At 46.0% G+C, this 19,503-nt stretch overlaps 1 protein-coding gene across 1 annotated transcript in view; it reads left to right on the top strand.

The window, feature by feature from the left end:
- BEGAIN (brain enriched guanylate kinase associated) overlaps positions 1 to 3,310 on the top strand; it is a 178,970-nt gene extending 175,660 nt beyond the window's left edge. The window contains exon 8 of the mRNA XM_081916459.1: positions 1,096 to 3,310. Within this exon, the coding sequence (XP_081772585.1) occupies positions 1,096 to 2,469 (1,374 nt within the window). The 3' untranslated portion in view covers positions 2,470 to 3,310. The remainder of the gene's footprint in view (positions 1 to 1,095) is intronic.
- Positions 3,311 to 19,503: the final 16,193 nt, after the last annotated feature.

The raw sequence follows: 19,503 nt of genomic DNA on the forward strand, positions 1-19,503 counted from the left end.
GTCAGTGCTTTTTTTTCAGGGGGTACTCAATAGTACACAGTAATGACACCTCTTTTTGTTGTTGTTAAAAAGTATGGCACATACTGTAACAACTTCATGGTGAGTACCGACACCTGTTTTACTAGAGAGAGAGAAAAGCCTGTGTGTAGTTTAACACACACCCTGCAATGAATTTGGTGACTTAACACTAGCAGTGGCTTCCTGGCAAGATGAGTGCTTTCCTAAAACTCAAATTAAGATCAGTGCATTGCTCCTGCAAAACACTTCTGTTTAAAAAAGTAAAGCCTGCTGCCATGGACAGCTCCTCTCTTGCAAATATTTGTCATGGCAACAAACCCTTTTCCTGAAAGCTACTTTCGGCATTTTGTTATGCAGGGATACCACAAAATCCATTACTGTAACGCCATAAACCCACAAGCAATGTGAGTGCTTATCCTCCCTGCCTCCCTCCCCACACCGTAGTCGGGGCCAGTGCTGAGTCCGACACTTATAAAAAATTGAGTGCAATTGTGTCCTTGGGGTATTGTTCCAAAGCATGAGAGCTACAAGCTTTACATTCACAACGAAAACAAGTGAAAACAGAAGCTTGCAATTCTGGGTTGACAATTTGCAAGTGCATTTCTGTGTTCAACAGTGAAGGCTCAGCAGAGTGTATGAGTTCAGAAGAGGGGAAGCAAGGGAGGGCAGATATGTTAAAATATTGCAAATTACTGATAATAATTCAGTAAGCAGCTAAAATCCTTAACTAGGCAGTGCAATTAACCATGTTTGTGTGCCTGAATTAATATTTAGCTGATGAATGCAACTATATTGTTTCCATCCTTCCTTAAAAAAAGAAGTCAGATTTGTGGCCTTCAGTAGCTAGGGCTTCTGGGTCACAAACAATGCCTTAAGACAGTAGTCGCCAACCTGGTGTCCTCCATATGTTGTGGACTACAACTCCCATTAGCCCCAGATAGCATGACCAATGGTCAGAGATGATGGGAATTCTACTCCACATCTGAACAGCGCCATGCTGGCTATTGCTGCCTTAGTGAGCTCCTGATTTGACCACATTTCACCCAGCTTTCTCCTCCCACCTCCTGTTTATTACAGCTGCCATCTGAATTTCAGGAACGCGTCAGCATCCACCTGGAGAAGCACGGATGCAGCCTCTCAGTACCTCTGTGTCATACATCCTTTGCAGACAACATACCGACTTGCGTCATTGCTAAGGTCCTGGAAAAGCCTGACCCCAACAGCCTTTCTTCGCACTTGTCAAGCTCATCGAACAGAGATCTCCCCTTCCAGGACTCTGTCGGAAAGCTTACCCAAAGGCCTCAATACAAGTCCGACATCTACTGCAGCGATACAGCTCTTTACTGCCCTGATGAAAGACGCAGGGAGAGGAGGCAGAGTGTTGACATGCAAGTCAAAGATGTTGGGTTCCTGAGGTCCCAGAATTCCACGGACAGCACCGTCGAAGAAGATGGCTTCCATTCCAGCTTCTCCCACGAAGCTTTCCCAGAATACGTTACCTCTCTGCCAACTTCTAGCTCCTACTCCAGCTTCAGCGTGACGTCCGAGGAGAAGGAGAACGCCCAGGCTAGCACGCTGACCGCCTCTCAGCAAGCAATCTACCTGAGCAGCCGGGATGAGATGTTTGAAAGAAAGCCATCTTCAGGTTATGACCACCAGGGGAGCCCGAGGTTTGCAAAGTCTAAGTCCATCCAGCACATGGAGCTGGCTGACGACAACAACTCCCCGACCTTCACTAGGACTATGTCGCCTTATGCAAGTGAGCCTTATCATTTCTCGGCCATAACTACCCAACAAGCTTTAGCATCGCAGAAGATGCACAGTGAGTGCAGGAACACCAACTTGTCCGAAGAGGACCTCCCGGGACGTTGGAGGCAGCTGAGCGTTGAGGATATTGGTGCGTATTCTTACAGGAACAGTGGCAGGCTTTCGCCCTGCAGTTTCTCGGAGCAGTACTACAGAAGCCCCATCAAGAAAGCCGACAGCCGGTCGAGTCCCATTTACGCCAGTTACAAAGGCGATAGCTTCTCAGAGGGAGACGACATCTGTCAGAGCAGGCTTGTGGATTCTTGCTTCCTGAGGACCGACAGTGGCCTGAACATTGACATCAGCACTAGCTGCAAACAGGACAAGCTGTCCTCCTCTTACAAAACGAAAGAGCCGAGAGACAAAATGAATGAAAGGATCACAGTCCAGGTGTGCAGTAGTAAAAGCATTGATGGAAGCCCGGTGTTGAAAAGAGAATACGTTGACGTCAGTCCGAACAGCTCAGCTGAGTCCCTCAACCAGAGTTCTATGGAGGCTTCAGAGATCCACCAGTCTTCCATTGAGCAAGGAAGCCATTCGAGCCTCCATAGCAAGCAGCAGCAGTTTCAACGGACTGGAAGTACAGGCTTGAGTCGGAAGGACAGCCTCACGAAAGCACAATTGTACGGAACCCTCCTCAATTAAACATCTTCCAAAGTTGCAATAAGGAGACAAACATCACAATGACAAAAGGTGACATTTGATACTTCTAGCATACGGTAGGCTTCTGAGCAACAGTATTACAAAATATATATTCATATTCACAATAGTACTGTTTTAAAGGGATGGGAAAAACCCAAATCTGATTATTTAAAAAGGAAAAAAAAAATTACGCGGCACTTTTCACACGATGACTTTTCCATCTTGGATACCAACCCTTTGCCCACTTTTATATCCTGAGATATTTTTATAAACAAATCAGTATTTATTAGACTGTCCTTAGTACTCTCAAGCGCTTCGAGTGACACTTTTTTGTCCCCTTCAAGTAGGTTTCTTATTTATTTTTTGTGCATGAGGCCACATGTGCCTGAATTCTTGGAGGAGAAGGGTTTAAAAAGAGAGGAGGGCGGGGGAGGGGGCGAGAGAAAGAGAGAATCCTTATCACAAGGACAAATCAAATCTCTATGTGGTTCTTTAAAAGTTTGGGTTGTGTGTGGTGCAGGATGTACAAGAATGGTGATGTTATAAAGAAGTATATTTTTAAAAATGCAATGGAAACAAAAATGACCCACTAAGTTCTTTAATACAGATGTATTTCGGAGTAAGAACAATTTGGGGCGGGGACAAATGCACAAAATGATACAGATATTTTGGTTGGTCTGTCCCATTGTGTTTCTACTTTTCTGCCCTGTACTACCTCAAAATTAATTGAGGGTTTCTTTGTCACTTATTTTTCTGTAGGCTTGCATTTATATTGTTTCAAATGCATGGAGTGTCATAATTAGTACTGTATTTTGCATTACTTAATAAAAGACACCAGTGGAAATGTTTTGATTTTTTTATTTGATTTTTTTTATTTTTTGGTCATTAAAAGATGTTCTAAGAGAATGCTGTTAATGAGTATTGTGTTCAGCAGGGTCAATTTGGTACCGATGTAATGTTTATAGTCATGTGAAGTTGCAAATACTGCATCTAGCAATGGAGGAGGAGTTTGATTCATTATCCCTATGGACTCCCCCATTCTGTCTTTGGTTCTGTCCAAAGATTCAGATCAAGATGAGCAGTTAAGAGGAGTCACAACTAGGTACGGGGGAGACAATTCCATTTGCCTTTAAAGGTGAAGTGACCTAATTCACATTTTCCGGAACATAGGAGCCAGCTCCTAGGGCTAAAGTCCCTTTGCCTTACCCTATAAAATTGGGCCCCTCCAAAGTAGATGGGCAATGCCATTCAAATGGTCTGGGTGTGTCCCATCAAGCAATCAATTATGTAGGGTGGGAATTAACTGCCCCCCATATTTTATCCAAGTTCTGGAACAAGATGTGAACTGAAAACAGCCATCCCAAGAAATTTGCATGTCTCTGAATTTTGTATTACAGTTCTCCAGCCAAGTAATGTGTATAAAAATGCAAATACTATGGTAAAGTGTGCAGTGCATATACAGTCATACCTTGGTTTTTGAACAGCTTAGTTCTCAAACGCTTTGACTCCCGAACGCCACAAACCCGGAAGTGACTTTTCCGGATTTGTGAACTATTTTTGGAAGCTGAACGTCTGATGGGGCTTCCGCGGCTTCTGATTGGCTGCAGGAGCTTCCTGCAGCCAATCAGAAGCCACACCTTAGTGCCCAAATGTTTTGGAAGTTGAATGGACTTCCGGAACGGATTCCGTTCGACTTCCAAGGTATAACTGTATTAATGAAAACAGCATACGAAAATGCATTATATATGGGAAAGTTGCTTGGGCGGGGAGCAAATAAGAGAAATTTGCACTTAAATGCTGAGTTTTTAAAAAGTTCCAAAGCGATGAGGAAATGTGGAGACCTCAGCTTAATGTGGACAAATGAGAAATCTGAATTGAAACATTTGCTCTTCCCGAATTACATCTGACCACTGGTCCACCTACCTCTTTACGGCGTGCTCAATCCTAGGGCAGCCTATGTGTTCTGGCGCCAACACAATAAGGTTATCATAAGCTAAATAAATTAGGTCAATAGCGCATTTTATGCACCACTGTCTCTTAGTCTGTTTCAAGAAGAAGCACTTCACACTTTGAAACAAGACTTTCTGTGCTTGGCTGGTCTTCAGGGAGGGCACGTAACTTCACCAGAGAACACATGTTTTGCACGCACAAAGTCCTAGGTTCAATCTCTGGCTTCACGTGTTCAAAAAAGCCGAGGAAATCAGAGCAGACTATAGTGGGCTAGACAGATAGTGTGGCCTATGCTGTTGCCTAAAGTGAAAGACAGCATGTCCTCCTCTCCCCCTCCCCAATCCAATTCAGACTGGCAGCTGTATCTTTGGTCAACACCAGCAGTGGGATACCGTCCACCACCATTGGAGAAGGTAGCTTAGGGGGACAAAAAAAAAAACCTGTCTTCCAATACCTCACTTCTGCTCGCTGCCTGCCCCGTACTAGCTTCTGTTGCCAGAAAAATTCATCTTACTCTGCCTAGAGATACGCCCAGTTCTGGCAGTGTGGAAAGAGTGAAAAAAAGTCTGCCTTTGTCTCTAAATAAAGTGGTACCTCGGGTTACAGACGCTTCAGGTTACAGACTCTGCTAACCCAGAAATAGTACCTCGGGTTAAGAACTTTGCTTCAGGATGAGAACAGAAATCGTGTGGCGGCAGCGGGAGGCCCCATTAGCTAAGGTGGTACCTCAGGTTAAGAACAGTTTCAGGTTAAGAACAGACCTTGGGAACGAATTAAGTTCTTAACCCGAGGTACCACTGTAGAATTCACTGTGCAAGATGGACAGGACAATCCAAAAGGACTGGGGGAGAAAAAATGGAAAGCAGATGAGCATCTACCTTGTATGTACAGTCTCATGCTGGAAGGACGGACTTGGAAGGCCCCATTTTGCACAACTTTAGGATATATAAAATTTGCTACTCTGAACTTAAAATGTGCTTTGGTTATGTGTCCACATCACCCCGAAGATTCTCCAGCTACAGCTTCTCCTACGGCATCAATCCTGTACCAGCCAAATCCAGGAGCACAGCCTCCTGAGGACAGTTTGACTAGACTTGCAGTTCCATCAAGCCAAGGATTTTATCCAATATTCCCTACGATTCGGTTTGTAACTGCCCTTTTTGCCTTTGAAAGCCTCCTGCTTAAAGAACCTGACAGATTAGAATTAACTTTGAGTTTGTCTAGGTCAATATTTTATTCCCAGATCAATAAATCTTCAGATTGGCTGCAATTCCCAAGCCACCTGCGGGCTCTGAGCAGTCATTCGGCGCAGTAAGTTATTTCATGCCAAAAAACAAGTTTCAAAGAAGTTAAGACGCATCTGATTGGAAGTGGGTGGGGGAAATGAACTTCTGTGAGATTAATATACTTTTCATGGTCTCCAAAAGGTTAGCTATACATTACCCATACATGCCAAGTTTTCTCTCCAGTTTCCTAGGCCATCTGATCAGCAGCTTCCATAGTGACTCCATCCTCACAAAAAGAAAACCTGTCCATATTGCACACAAGATTACACTTGGAGGATCATTAAGTCTGGGGAAGAGGAAGATTTTCTGACCCATTATCAAGCGTTAAATTCAAGCAAATTAATTCAAATACAGCATGTCACATGCTGTCCCTTTACGCCTGACATTATATATTAAGTTGTATTCCACTAACTCAGAGTAGACCCATTAAAATCAATGACTAACTATGCCGAGACCACGTAACACTGTTCTTGAAAGACCTACATTGGCTCCCATACGTTTCCAAGCACAATTCAAAGTTCTGGTGTTGACCTTTAAAGCCCTAAATGGCCTCGGCCCAGTATACCTGAAGGAGCGTCTCCACCCCCATCGTTCTGCCCAGACGCTGAGGTCCAGCGCCAAGGGACTTCTGGCGGTTCCCTCACTGCGAGAAGCAAAGCTACAGGGAACCAGGCAGAGGGCCTTCTCAGTAGTGGCGCCCGCCCTGTGGAACGCCCTCCCATCAGATGTCAAAGCGATAAACAACTACCTGACATTCAGAAGACATCTTAAGGCAGCCCTGTTCAGGGAAGTTTTTAATGTGTGACATTTTAGTGTATTTTTGGTCTCTGTGGAAGCTGCCCAGAGTGGTTGGGGAAACCCAGCCAGATGGGCGGGGTACAAATAATAAATCTTCTCTGGGGGGGGGAGTTGAATGCTGCCTAATGCCTTGATGTTATTTGATGGTGGATTTTGTCAAAAGCCCATTATGATTTCTGCAACAGGGTTACTTTCTCCATCATCCTACAGCTGCCCAATCAGCATGAAAGGGGGGGTTAGCCACTAAAACAGGCTTCCTCAACCTCGGCCCTCCAGATGTTTTTTGGCCTACACCTCGCATGATCCCTAGCTAGCAGGACCAGTGGTCAGGGGTGATGGGAATTGTAGTCTCAAAACATCTGGAGGGCCAAGGTTGAGGAAGCCTGCACTAAAAGCCAATCACAGCCAATCAGTCAGTCATGCCACGGCTAAAATGGCCACTGTTTCTTTAATGCTTAAAAAGCTGGGTCAGCATGAGTCAGCGGTCTGCACCGGGTTGTATATATAGAGAGAGAAATGTTAGTTGGGTTGGTTGGTTAGTGGAAGCTGGTAGTTGTTGTATGTATGTCAGTCGCTTTTACACAAAGACTTTTAAGCATAAAACTCTGCAAGGACACTTTTCTTGTGGACTCTTTTATGCCGACAAGGGTCCGAGGACCAGGCTGAGGAGACAAAGGGAGGTCAGAACCCTTTCCTTTTTCCTTTTTCTTTCTTTCTTTTTTTTTTTTTTTACAAACACTGACAAGTCACTGAGGATTGCCTCCTAGGGTAATTCTGGAGAGGCCATGCAGGAAGACCTCCAAGAAGGACTTCTTCTGTATGCTCCAAAGCTAAGCATTTAGGAACAGTGAAAACACAAGATGCTTCAGTTTCAAGAGGATGATGTACAAGTTCTGTTACGTACATTGGGAGTTCATGGAAACAACTCTGAAATGAGATATTAGAGCACTCCAAGTCATTCGCCTATGTATGTAACTTTCTGATAGTAAGAGCTGAGCAGACTCACTCGGAAGATGGTGGACTCTCCTTCCTTGGAGGTTTTTGAGCAGAGGATGGATGGCCATCTCTCATGGATGCTTTAATTGGGATTCCTGCATTGCAGGGGGTTGGACTAGATGACCCTCAGTGTCCCTTCCAGCTCTGCAATTATGGGATGCTATGTTTCTATGTGCACAGAAGAGAGTAGATCAAGTTGAAAGGCAACACGAAGTGGGCTGCATTGATGGTTGCAATGCACTCCTAATTCGTATTCTTATGTAATCTTAGATAGTATAAAATCTGAGAAAGGGGCATGGCAGTGACTGTCAAGAAGGGACCCTGCACATCTGAATTTGACCCTACACTACTGCTCATAAGAACTGGAAAGAGGTGAGGCATGGTAATCACTTGTACTGAAACAACTTACTAGCATGAGTTTACAAAAGATAGTTAGAGTTTGGGGCAGTATCACTTAATGGAACAGTCAATGTCACAACTGCGTTGATGCCGGGGAAGATAAAAGCATTTCCACGTACATTTTGCAGGTTGCCTTCAGATGATGACCGTTTGTACATTGCTGCCAGGGGTGGTGAGCAGGACGGATGGGTCGCTGTAGGCTTGCCATCATGTCCTCACTTAGTGCAGGCAGAATGCCTTGCGGGTTTTCCCATTTACTTCCTTGGTTTCTACTCAGAAAGCATCCATGCGGTTGACAGGTTTCCCTTGGCAGGCTGGCAACACGGATTGACGACGAGAAGCGGCCTTCTTTTAGAAAGATGAAGGCAGCATGAAAAATTAAAGGAGTGTGATATAGAATGTGGCCTGTCTTTGCACGATGAAAGGCTGCTTCCAAAAGCTTGGCTTTTCAAGATTTCATCTTTTAAACATGGCTAGCGCTGCCAGAGTTTGTTTTGAAATGTTCTTTAAAGGGCGTCTATTTCCCATCAATATCTTATTGAGGGACTTGCAACAAACTGAAATCCTTGATATTACTATGTACCAGACTCTGAGCTTTCTTTTTTAATAATAATAATAATAATAATAATAATAATAATAATAATAATAATAGTCTCTAGTCCTCCTAGAATGAAAGCATTGGAACAAAATATGCAGGTACTAAGCTATCTCTGTGAAATGAGTTTGGTGTAGCCAGTTTGTGCATTTTTCCTGATACTGAGGAATGTTCCCTGTTGCTGTTAGACATCGTGTGTGTGTGTGTGTGTGTGTGTGTGAGAGAGAGAGAGAGAGAGAGAGAGAGAGAGAGAGAGAGAGAGAGAGAGAGAGAATATTGTGCGATCGCCACAATCAGGAGCAGCAGGACACAGCTAACTTGCAAGACATAAGTATGTCAGAGTGGTAGTCTGTCTAATTCTAAATTTGTGTTATGCTGTACTCCTCTGGCAGCCATTTTGCATTATGCCAACCCCAACCCCATAGCAGCTACTTTGAGACTGGTGTTCCCAATCCTCTCCGAAGTTTTGAAATGTGCCCACTGGTCCAATAAGGTTGGCAACCGTTGTGTTAAAATGTGGGGTGCTCCTATCCAGCATTCCTGTCTGACAGTCGTACCCGCTTCCAGGAAACTCCATTCCATTTCCATCTCCCAGTCAACATTCCATGTCCGCTGAGCTGAACTGCTTTGGATTCCCTTCTCCCTTTATGGGGGCTTCTTATCTTTTTTCTTTTTCTTTTTACTTCTGTAAAATCTCAGAGCTTTGCAGAGCCTGATTTGCCTGGATGCTGGAATACCAGAAATAGAGTATGGTAATTTGGTGCCTTTCTATCCGGCCCTTTCCCCAAGGACCTGCAGAGAATGGCCTCATTTTCTACTCACAATAACCCTGGGAGGTAGGCTAGGCTGAAAAATAGTCTGCTGTTCAAGGGAATTGCTTGAATAGGAATTTAAACCTGGTCCAAATGAAGGAGGTGGGATTTTTTTTCGCCTGGTGGGCCAGATCCTTATCTCCCCACCACCACCACTACCACTGGCCACATTTGAATGGTGAGTTGGACAACCCACATGTCAAAATGTCATGATAATAACAGGTGACTGGCACCTGTCAAAGTCCCTTGAGCAGTACTCCCCCAACCCCCATCAGCCAGCTAGTTGTCAGGTGTGTGGGAACTGCCCAATCAGCTAGCTGCTGAGCACTGAGCAATGAGATTTGCAGACCCTGAGCTCAGCACCTCCCAAGCACCAAGCAAGGGTTAGGGCACAGCACTCTGCACCTGCAAAAGCCCTTTCAGCCAATAATAATAATAATAATAATAATAATAATAATAATAATAATAATTTATTATTTGTACCCCACCCATCTGGCTGGGTTTCCCCAACCACTCTGGGCAGCTTCCACAGAGACCAAAAATACACTAAAATGTCACACATTAAAAAACTTCCCTGAATATCTTCTGAATGTCAGGTAGTTGTTTATCGCTTTGACATCTGATGGGAGGGCGTTCCACAGGGCGGGCGCCACTACCTGTAGCTTTGCTTCTCGCAATGAGGGAACCACCAGAAGGCCCTCGGCGCTGGACCTCAGCGTCTGGGCAGAATGGTGGGGGTGGAGACGCTCCTTCAGGTATAGTGGGCCGAGGCCGTTTAGGGCTTTAAAGGTCAACACTAACACTTTGAATTGTGCTCGGAAACGTACTGGTAGCCAATGCAGGTCTTTCAAGACCGGTGTTATGTGGTCTCGGCGGCCGCCCCCAGTCACCAGTCTAGCTGCCGCATTCTGGATTAGTTGTATTTTCCGGGTCACCTTCAAAGGTAGCCCCACATAGAACAAATTGCAGTAGTCCAAGCGAGAGATAACTAGAGCATGCACCACTCTGGCGAGACAGTCTGCTGGCAGGTAGGGTCTCTGCTGGCAGAGGGTGGTGAATACAGCCCAAGATATTATGGGCTGTCCCGTGAATCTGCTGGATGACATCGCGGAAGAACGTTGCCTCAGGAGAGTGAGGGAAATTCTCAGGGATGATTCACACGATGGCCGGCACTTTCTTGATCTCCTGCCCTCGGGCAGAAGATATAGAAGAAGCATGATTAGTCGCACCAACAGGGTAAAGAACAGCTTCTATCCGTGGGCTGTTAGGCCGCTGAATGAAAAGATAATAACAGGGCAACTGACTTTCGGGTTTGGTGGGTGTGCGTAGGTAAACGAGGGGAATTAAGACTAAGGGAGCTGAGTGGGGGGTGCTCGTGTAATCTCACTGTATACAAGTTGTACAAGTGACAATAAAGTATTTCAGTCAAGATTAGAACAAGTGGGAATGGCTTGCCTAAACCACCCATGTGGGTCAAATGGAGAGGGCTGGTGGGCCGGCCCTACTGTGACTCACTCCAGTGTCATTGGAAGGCTATTTACATCATGTCTAGTTTGGTTTCAGCTTGCAAGTCCACAGCCAGGGAATAAGTTGTTCTTCATTCTTTTCCTACAGTCCCTAGAATACCTTAGGTCAGGCATCCCCAACCTGCGGCCCTCCAGAGGTTTTGGCCTACAACTCCCATGATCCCTAGCTAACAGGACCAGTGGTCAGGGATGATGGGAATTGTAGTCCAAAACATCTGGAGGGCCAAAGATTGGGGGTGCCTGCCTTAGGTGCTTTATAAAGGAACAAAATGATAAATGATGCATTCACATAAGGAGAAACCAGCTTCTATGGACTCGAACTTTGAGCTAAACTGAATTCGGCTTTCAGGTGCTCCGTTTATTGATTTATTTTTATTCAAAACATGTATTTTTTTTAAGTCCCATCATTAAAAAATGCCAAGGCAGTTTACAAGCCGGGTAACATACTTCACTACTACAGTGGTACCTTGGGTTACATACGCTTCAGGTTACATACTCTGCTAACCCAGAAATAGTGCTTCAGGTTAAGAACTTTGCTTCAGGATGAGAACAGAAATTGTGCAGCGGTGGCACAGCGGCAGCAGGAGGCCCCATTAGATAAAGTGGTGCTTCAGGTTAAGAACAGTTTCAGGTTAAGTACGGACCTCCGGAACGAATTAAGTACTTAACCCGAGGTACCACTGTATCGACATCACCCTCCAGTGGGGATGGAAAAACCTGCCAATTTTGGTTCTTTCCATTTCTCGTTTCCTCCACATTTCCTAAGCGGTATGCAATTAAAACCATCCATGTTCTTAGTGTGGTTTTCTTCCAAGACGCATTTTTGTATGCGGTTTTTACAAATGTACACATTTTCGTAAACAAAGCGCCCTAAAGCAATGCACTTTCATCTGTTGTTTTCACTAGGAGTGAGTTCATGCACACAGGTGAGCATCACGCCTCACTCTCTAAGGTGGGTAGAAGCTTCCTGGGCTTTGGGAAGGAGGGGCCAGGCCCCTGAAAGGATGCTGCAGCCCTTCTGCCTCCTTCCCAAAGAGGGGAGGGCTTTAGAAAGGTAGCAAGAGAGTTCTTGGACCCATTGGAGCATGGGTAGGCAAACTAAGGTCCGGGGGCCAGATCCGACCCAATCACCTTCTCATTCCAGCCCACGGATGGTCCAGGAATCAGTGTGTTTTTACATGAGTCCTTTTATTTAAAATGCATTTCTGGGTTATTTGTGGGGCCTGCCTGGTGTTTTAACATGAGTGGAATGTGTGATTTTATTTAAAATGCATCTCTGGGTTATTTGTGGGGTATAGGAATTTGTTCTCCCCCCCCAAAAAAAAATATATATAGTCCAGCCCCCGACAAAGTCTGAGGGATAGTGGACTGGCCCCCTGCTGAAAAAGTTTGGAGCATTGCACGTCCCTCCCTAAGCCGGGCAAAAACTTCCTGGACTTTGGGGAAGAGGTGCCAGGGAACATTTAGGGGAATAGCCTAGTCCCCCTCTAGACCGCTGACCGCACACCTCTGATTTGTACCTACAGCAGATGTAAATTAGCAACTAAGATGACGGGATGTGTGTGTGCGCGCTTGTCGCAAGTAAAGCCTAGCTTAATGCTCACAACAGCTCTGTGGTCTAAAAATAGAAACAGCAGCAGGTCCTCCATTAATTACTCTCCTCGGTTTCCAGCATCAATAGTTGTCTGCATCGTTTTATCTTCCCCACAGGGTGTTTCATAGCAACACAGAAAGCACTCCGCATGGATCCAAAACCCAGAGCAACCGTTTCACGTCTCATGCATGGCTGGAATTTAAAACCCATTGGAGCCACTGACTTGCATGGAATCAGTCAGAGGGCCAACCTGGAGCCAAAGCAGTGAGGAAAACAGGCAAGGATCCAAGGGCCTCTATAATTAAACCCAAGGGTTGCTGCTTGGCCAGTTTGAGACCAGTCTGAAAGCTGGTGCATTTTTTTTAAATTGGTTGGCTTCCAAAAAAAATGTTCAGAGCTCAAGAGCGAACACTTGGAGACTTGAAAATTCCTCAGCCTTGAATAAATGCATGGAAATGAGCAAAATAGTCCCTAACTCAGTGGTAGAGTGTGTGCTTTGCATGCTTAAAAGTTCCAGAGGGATGGTGCTTGTAACCCCCAATTAATCACAGGCTGCAGGGCTGGGAAAGATCTCTCCCAGGATGCTGGAGAAAGGGAGATAGTCAACAAATAGAAATCCGACTCTCTATAAGGAAGGTTCCTATGTTCATGGCTCAAAGGGACTGATATTTCATAGCAACCTAGGAACTTAGGAAGCTGCCATGTATTCAGCCGGACCACTGGACCATCTAGCTCAAAAGAATCATAGAATCATAGAGCTGGAAGGATCCCCAAAGATCTAGTCAAACTGTATGCCGTGCAAGGATCTCAGCTAAAGCATCCATGACAGGTGGCCATCCAACCTCTGCTTAAAAGCCTCCAGTGAAAGAGAGTCCATCACCTCCTGAGGGAGTCCTTTCCACCCTGAAACAGCTCAAGCCATTAGTTCAAGTCCTACTCACTGGAGCAGCAGAAGAGAAGAAAAGCTCCATCTTCCATGCGACAGCCCTTGAGATATTTGAAGGTGGCTATCATAGAATTATGTAATTGGAAGGTACCCCAAGTGTCATCTGGTCCAGCTCCCTGCAATGCAGGAATCTTAACAAAAGCCTCCATAACAGGTGGCTGCCCAAGCTCTGCTTTAAAACCTCCAAGGAAGAAGAGTCCTAGTCTCTATGTAGTCTGAGATCTTCAAGGGAAGGGTGCTATACCAATTTAATAAATAATAATAACAGTAATGAATTGTTTGATATATTGCAATGAACATGTGATGGCCTGGGACTCGGGCCCGGGCTCGGAACCACAGGAGTCTCAGTCTGCACCAGATCCTTTGCCTCAGGCATCATCTGAACCAAGTCTGGGGCCTGATCCTGAAGAGTCCCAGTCTGCACAGGTTCCCCTGCAACAAACACCAGCTGGGCCGAGTCAGGGGCCTGAGCCTGCCCTGGCTCCAGATGCGGGGATTACCTCGTTGCCTTCAGCTGGGCCATCACTTACAGCTGCTCCACTACTTGTTGGGTCAGGGGAGGCTGAGGCGGCCCCTGGGTCTAGTAACCCACCAACATCTCCCAAGCTGCAGAGACTAAGGTCTGAGAGGAGGAGAGACCTGAGTACTTGCAGGAGGAGTGCTTGCCTTCGGGTGAAACAGGGAGGTGAGTCACCGGAGGATCAGGACTGGCCGCTACCCCGACAAAGATAAAAAGCTGTCGGACCCTGCCCCAGGTTGCGGGAGCAACATTGCTGTATGCCAGACCCTGCCTGATATCCTGTACCTGTCCTTGCCTGGTTTCCTGCCTCGTGTCCTGCCTTGACCCTGTCCGACTGACTCCTAGCAGAACCCAAGGATTCTGGACTGGACCTGGACCGCGGTTCTCGGATCACCCCCACGCCCAGCACAGAACATATGCCAAGTCAGATCACTGGTGCGTGCATTGTCTAAACCCATGGTTCCCAACATGGGACCCCCCCATAGAGGGGCAATTTGATTTTTAAGGGGGGCTATTTCTAAGCTACCATAAGGAAGGTGCAAGTCACCCATAACGCTTGGATTCAGTGAGTAATCAAGGTTTGACTAAACACAGAAATCCCCAAGCTCAACTGATGCTAAAGAGCCAGGCCGGGTTGGCAGAGCTCACTAGGTACGGACGAAAGAACACGATGGCTGGTCACTAACCCATCAATGAAAACCATTGACAGGGCAAAAGACTCTCTGTCGGACACAGACGGGAGAAACCCTGTTCTGAGCTTTAGCCAATTAGCAAAAAATAAAATAAAATACCAGAGTTGGGAGGGGGAAGATGTCAGAATTGCAGTGGGCAATGAGGTAAGTGAGCAGGAATAAGTGTCCCTTTTGCAAGCTGGAGGATGGGGTGAAGAAAGTCTGTTTTATGCTGCAGAGAAGGTCAGACATGATGTTTGGGGACTCCAGGAATCTGAGGCTTCAGCAAGGGCAGGAACGGACCCTCTGGGGATGTGAATGCTCTGCCCTCTCTCCATATAGACTAAGGTTGTATATATGTGTAAATAAAACTATATATCATAAAAACACCACAGTCTCCGCTGTGCCTCCTTTCCAGTTGTAACATGGACCCTGGGTATTCACCCCTGAAATCTCACACTGTGGTGGAGATAGGAGGAGCGTGTAACAATATATTACCAATGTGATAAATGTATGGCATGCAACCTAAATGTACTAAATGAAGATGTATTTGGGGATTTTGTTGCTAGCTACGAGGCACAGGTAAGTGTCAATGAAGCAGAAATCGGAGATTATAGAAGTGAGATGCTGCAACTACGCATACTTGCTTGCTGCTTCTGAGTAAGAAGCTGCATCTCTCCAGCCTACTCCTCCCATTCCACAGGATTACTGTATATCTCTCAACTCTCTCCCCCACTTCCTCATAATTACAGCAAACAATTCTGCTGCTGAAATTTCCATGGGAGGGCGAGCAAAAGAATAATCAAACGAAGCAGGAAGCAAATTCGTTTTACAGGACTCAAGAGACCCATGTGGATGAACATGCATAGGTCCAGATGATCACATTGAAAGAACTGCAATATCACACACAGGGTCTCCCTATCCAGCCAGACTGAGATGGGTGGAGAGAGGCATTCTAACATGCAGGGGTGCTAACCGGTTCGAAAGGCTCAGAGTTGATGTGAGTTTCCAACCTTCCCTACTTTTAGAGCTGGCTGGCATCAGAGAAAGAGTTAGATCTCATACTAACTTTTAAGGCACTCTTCTCTTCCAGCATGCTGTACTGGATGGTAGGGACAAGGGTGGAGCTGTGGTCTAAACCCCTGAGCCTCTTGGGCTTGCTGATCAGAAGGTCAGTGGTTCGAATCCCCATGATGGGGTGAGCTCCTGTTGCTCAGTCCCAGCTCCTGCCAACCTAGCAGGTTGAAAGCACGCCAGTGGGAGCAGATAAATAAGTGCCGCTGTGGAAGGAAGGTAAACGGCATTTCTGTGTGCTCTGGTTTCCGTCATGGTGTTTTGTCGCACCAGAAGTGGTTTAGTCATGACCTGGAAAGCTGTCTGTGGACAAAAGCTGACTCCATCAGCCTGAGAGATGAGCTCTGCACCCCATAGTCGCCTTTGATTGGACTTAACCATCCAGGCATCTTAAAAAGCAGAGAAATCACCTTGCCAACAAAGGTCCGTATAGTTAAAGCTATGGTTTTCCCAGTAGTAATGTATGGAAGTGAGAGCTGGACCACAAAGAAGGCTGATCGCTGAAGAATTGATGCTTTTGAATTATGCTCTGGAGGAGACTCTTGAGAGCCCCATGGACTGCAAGAAGATCAAACCTCTCCATTCTTAAGGAAATCAGCCCTGAGCGCTCACTGGAAGGACAGATCCTGAAGCTGAGGCTCCAATCCTTTGGCCACCTCATGAGAAGAGAAGACTCCCTGGAAAAGACTCTAATGTTGGGAAAGATGGAGGGCACAAGGAGAAGGGGACAACAGAGGACGAGATGGTTGGACAGTGTTGTCGAAGCTACCTGCATGACTTTGACCAAACTGTGGGAGGCAGTGGAAGACAGGAGTACCTGGCGTGCTCTGGTCCAGGGGGCCACGAAGAGTCAGACACGACTAAACGACTAAACAACCACCACCACCCAGGGGTCCTTTACCTTTTACTGGATGGTGCATGCATGCTTTCCGGTAAATAAAAGGGACAAGTGAATGCTCTCACAAGAAGCCTTGCAGCCTTTTAATATATTATCATCATTTCTCTTATGAAGACTTCGCTGCATCAGACTAAAGCTGCTCTAGCCCAGTATTCTGTTTGTGCAACTGTCAACCAAATGCCTATATGAAGCACACAAGCAGGACCTGAGTGCAATAAGCATTCCCAGCAACTCATATTCATTAGAGGCATGCTGCCTCCACTACTGGAGAAGGTGCACAGCTATCATGGCCGGTATTAAAACTAGTTTAACCCGGGCTGCAGTGTTTAATCAACTAATCCAAGAATGGGGAAACAGTGCTTTTCACCAGATGTTGTTGAACAGCAACTCAGATCATCGCCGACCGTGCTGGTGCAGCTGACGGATTCCGGCAACACCTGGAAGGCTAGGGGGTTCCCATCGCTGGACGAACTAAACCAAGTAATATTTGGGAAATCGTTGAACAACAAAATGTATCCCAGAATAAATGGGCACCACTGGAATCAGTGAGGAGTACTTCAGAGCAGCTAAGCATCTTTTTCATCAAAGCTACGGGATGTATGCAAATTTACGCTGATTTAATCCCTAAATTAATTCACCACAATATATATGCAACCAGGTGCCAGCCTTAGTTTTAGCCGACTGTGCTCCATCCCAGCCTAATCCCTCACCATGGTATGCCACAGATTCCTCTTCCGTTTCCCCCTTTAGCTGATCCACTTGGTCTGCTTTGAAGTGTGCATTCAGGGCCAAAAATAATTGCTCCCTTAGCTAAGATCTTGCAAGTTATTGTTCCGAACCTGCCTGATTATGTAGGGTTTTTTTAGTGTCTGTTGTTTCCCACTGACATGTTCCAGGGCATGATAATGGGAGCTGGCACACAGCCTCACTGTAAGAAGATGTTCGGGTCAAAACATTTATTATGTTGCCCTGATCTTCAAATCGTGTTCAAGGCATGTCTCTGGGAGAGAAAGCTTTTAGCAACACAAACACCAGTTTGCCTTTGTCTCTTTGTGCAAGCACAAACCTTTGGATGGAGGGAGCAGGGGAAGGAATATCATGGAACAATGCCTTCTCTGAGGACGGCATTTGCCTTTGCTCAAAATGACGTGGTTTGCCATTGGAACTGAAAAGTAAATTGCCCCAAGACTGAGCTAGGCTAATTGGAAGAATCTCTCTCTGAAGATATGGCTTTCTGCTGGGGGACAAAGCCATAGGTGAAGAGGTGTAATGATCTGAAGTGAAACCATGTATTGCAACAGCTGCTGCCGCCTTCCCCCTGCCCCAGCCACTCAAATTGTAAGCAAAACACACTGAAGCTATGGCTCACGGGCAGCTTCTCCAACTCCAGATTGTGCACTGTAGCCTATGAATTTTTGTAAAGGTCCAAAATAGTTGACTGCTGTAGAAGATTAGGCTTCAGTAACACAGTTCTGGATGTTTATATATACATACAACTTGTAGGCTTTGCGGATACAGATACAGATATATACAAACACAGTATTTCTGTTGCTCAAGCAATTCAAGACGTAACACAGACTCGGACTCATGGACAGACTCACTGACTAACCAACCAACCAGCTGACATGCCATAGCAATTGTCTTGGCTGACTTTGCACAGTGGATCACCTTAATCAAATATATCTTTGTATACTTCTAAGAGTATCCCATGACTTTTAAGCACGGGGAAATATCCAGTGGCGTAGCGTGGGTTGTCAGCACCCAGGGCAAGGCAAGTAATTTGCGCCCCCTAACCCGTGGATTTGTGCCCCCTAACCCCCAGATGTTGCGCCCGGTGCGGCTGGCCCCCCCTGCAGCCCCCACGCTACGCCACTAGAAATATCCCAGAGAGATGGAGTCATTTGGCTGTGCTGTGAAAGTTCGATAATGAGGACTTCTCACCTGTGCTGGCTTCCTTAGCAGATATGTAGACAGAAGAAGAAGAAGAAGAAGAGGAAGAAAAGAAGAAAAAGAAGAAGAAGAAGAAGAAGAAGAAGAAGAAGAAGAAGAAGAAGAAGAAGAAGAAGAAGAAGAATATTTTTTTATTTGTACCCCACCCATCTGTCTGGGTTGCCAGATGCCACTCATATTGATTCAGAGATTCAAAAGCCCAAAACCTGTCCCTCCAGTCACTGCTGCAAGGTGGCAATTATTACTCCGCATCTCAATATTTGATGACTGACTTACACCAGCATGTTTGTTTGTACCCTGCCCATCTAACTGGGTTGCCCCAGCCACTCTGGGTGGCTTCCAGCATATACATAGTAAAACCTTTAAAAAACTTCCCTATACAGGGTCGCCTTCAGGTGTCTCCTGAAGGTAATATACTGAACTTTTACATCTGAACATGCACGCTGCTTCCACTGATGTTGGGTTAGAGTGGGATTCCTGAACCTGCTGCCCTACAGATATTTTGGACTACAGTGCCCATCATCCTTGACCATTGAAACGGGCAGTATTTATATTGGGATGGCTTTAAATGAGGATTAGACCATTCCTGGAGGATGAGGCTATCAACAGCTATTCATCATGATGGCTATGTTCCACCATATGCCTCTGAATTATGGGAATCACAGGTGGACAGAGGGCTCCAGTCCTGCTTACTGGCTTCCTACAGGCATCTGTTTGGTCACTGTGAGAGCAGCATACTGGACTAGAGGTGTTGCTGTTGTTGTTTAGTCATTTAGTCGTGTCCGACTCTTCGTGACCCCATGGACTGGAGCACGCCAGGCCCTCCTGTCTTCCATTGCTTCCGGCAGTTTGGTCAAACTCATGTTCATAGCTTTGAGAACACTGTCCAGCCATCTCGTCCTCTGTCATCCCCTTCTCCTTGTGCCCTCCATCTTTCCCAACATTAGGGTCTTCTTCAGGGAGTCTTCTCTTCTCATGAGGTGGCCAAAGTATTGGAGCCTCAGCTTCAGGATCTGTCCTTC

This window comes from Podarcis melisellensis (genome assembly GCF_964234715.1).
Source record: "Podarcis melisellensis genome assembly, chromosome: 1".
NCBI classification, from domain to species: Eukaryota; Metazoa; Chordata; class Lepidosauria; order Squamata; family Lacertidae; genus Podarcis; species Podarcis melisellensis.